General features: G+C 48.2%; 1 protein-coding gene across 1 annotated transcript in view; it reads left to right on the top strand.

The window, feature by feature from the left end:
• PAXIP1 (PAX interacting protein 1) overlaps positions 1 to 2,463 on the top strand; it is a 57,266-nt gene that overhangs the window by 52,334 nt on the left and 2,469 nt on the right. The window contains exon 17 of the mRNA XM_044920034.1: positions 2,366 to 2,463. This exon is cut by the window's right edge and continues 33 nt beyond it. Coding sequence (XP_044775969.1) covers positions 2,366 to 2,463 — 98 coding nt within the window. The remainder of the gene's footprint in view (positions 1 to 2,365) is intronic.

Genomic DNA, 2,463 nt, shown 5'->3' with positions numbered 1-2,463 from the left:
GCTTTTTGGGGCACCTGGGTGGCTCAGTCGGTTAAGCGTCTGCCTTCAGCTCGGGTCACGATCCTAGGGTCCTGGGATCGGGCCCCGCATCAGGCTCCCTGCTCAGAGGGAAGCCTGCTTCTCCCTCTCCCATTCCCCCTGCTTGTGTTCCCTCTCTTGCTGTCTCTCTGTCAAATAAATAAAATCTTTAAAAAAAAAAAATTTTTTTGTTTTTGCCAGAAGTTGACACTTTTGGATTATTTTCTAAATTTTTCAAAAAGAATATTGACCTTATTTGGGTGATTTGTAGTAATGTCTGAATTTTTGCTTTCACAGTCATTTCTTTCTTTTACCCATCTTTTAACATTTTAGTGATTTTTAAACATATTTGGCTTTTGAATTTAAAAAAAATCTCAATTTGAAAGAATCAGCAAGTTACCAAGCAGTTGCAAGTATAGTACAAATTGCTGTTTTCTCCTGAACCATAAAAGGGTACGTTGCTAAACTTACGCGCCATCATCCTCGAACACCTTGATGTGTGTTACCTACAGAAAAGGCCATTCTGCCCCATGGCCACAGTACACCCCTCAGAGTCCGGTCCACGGCCACAGCCTCGTCCTCAGATGGCTCTGTGTCCCAGGGATGTCCCTCAAAGCCAGAGGGTCCGGGTCAGAACCGTGCATGGGGTCGCCACGTCTCCTCAGTGTTCCCTTGTTGCTTCGGTTGATTATTTGCTAGAACGTCCCTCTGTCTGGGTGTACCTGCTGCTTCCCCCCGATTGAGGGCAGGACCGCCCCGCTCGGTGCCAGGTCCTCGCCGCACTCCTGCCAGGGCTTGTGCTGTTCTGTTGTGCGGCTCATGGGTCCCTGGGAGCAGGTGACGTCTGCTGGCCTTCTCTGTGCAATATGTCATTTATGGGGAAGTAGTTGAAAGTGTGCTAGTATCTGTTCCTTAATTACTTCCTTGTATGGACTCCTTTTTGAGTTTTATTCCATGGGTTGTTATTTGCTGCCCTTGATGTCCAGTGAGAGAGAGCCACTCAGGCTGGCTTCAGGGTCCCGCAGTCTGTCCCTTTGGTCTTCGAGCACTTCCTGGCTTTTGGCACAAGAAAGTTCTAGGCTCATGTTACGCTCTTCTGCCCTGCGTTTTGTTTTGAGATTGAGCGTGAGAGCGCAGAGCCTAGTGTGGTATCTCCTGTGCAGGGGGGCATCAGCTGCGGCTGTCCCGAGTCGCTTCTCCGTCAGCAGCAATGGCCGCTGCTCGGTGACCCTCCGGGTCCTGAAAAGGCGCGTCTGCCTCCGCGGTTGCCCTGGAAGTTGCCATTTCAGATATTTCATGTGTGACTGTACTTCCTGTTCATTTTTTACTTCTCCAGTTTTCGGACATTATTTTTTTCCACCTAAAACAGTATAGCAGCTTTATCTGATTGATTGGCTAACTGATCTTGTATTTCTAGCACTCGTTCATAATTTCAGTGTCTCTTTACTGATTGGATTGCTCTTGCCCAGAGTCAGCAAACTGGCTCATGAGCTAAGAATGGTGTTTTACATATTTAAAGCCTCATTGCTTCATGAAAAGGATAATTTGGCAGAAACAGTGTGTGGCCTGCAAGTCCTAACGTGTGTGATCTTGGCCGCCCACCTGGCCAGCCCCCACTCCACACTTCCCTGTGCCGCACTTTTGGGGACTGTGTCATCAGGTTACCTGGTTGTTATTATGAAATGAGGAAGAAATGCTTTTCTGAGCGTGAGACGTTTATAAGAAGCTTAAAACATTTTGTGATCTTTGACTTTTGGTAAATTGGACGTTTCTTAAAATGTTAACCATGAAAACTCTGAAAAACAATTAAAATTCTCCTGTGTCCTCAAGATTTGGTGAAACTATTCTTCATAAGTTGCCACCCACTTTCCTATATTTAAAAGGCATCTGTTAGATCTATACAATGGATTATCAGTTCCTTGAGTCTAATGAGACTTGTGGTCATCACATATACGTTGGATGTGATGCTGGTTCTCAGCTGGTCGCTCTGGGACTGGGGTTCTCCACGCAGGATCTGCGAACTCCCTGAAACCGTGTGGAATGGTGGCGGGGGTGCAGAGGGGAGGTGCGGCAGTAGAAGAGGGTCCCCAGCTCTCAGTCCATTTGTTTTCAAGAGCATATGACCTCAGAAGTTTAAGCTACGCTGTGCAGAAGGGAGTCTGTCTTTCATCTTGTCTGGCTGTTTTCAGGGGAGAATAGCTGAGATTTCACATTCAGTGGTTTCCCAGGGAAGTGTGAGCCGCGCGTGACGTGCCCCTGACCTGCGGCGGGGAGACCTCCGGGGTGGATCCCGTGCCCGGTACTCTGCAAGTCTGCACTTTTCTGAGAGGGCGACTCTGTTTTCCAGATGAGCAGAACTACCTCCTTCGAGACGCTGAGGCCGAGGTGCTGTTCTCTTTCAGTCTGGAAGAGTCCCTGAAAAGGGCGCACGCCTCCCCACTCTTC

This window comes from Neomonachus schauinslandi, chromosome 12, assembly GCF_002201575.2.
Source record: "Neomonachus schauinslandi chromosome 12, ASM220157v2, whole genome shotgun sequence".
NCBI lineage: Eukaryota > Metazoa > Chordata > Mammalia > Carnivora > Phocidae > Neomonachus > Neomonachus schauinslandi.
Note: the sequence above shows the minus strand (reverse complement) of the source record. Positions and strands in the feature narration are given on the sequence as shown.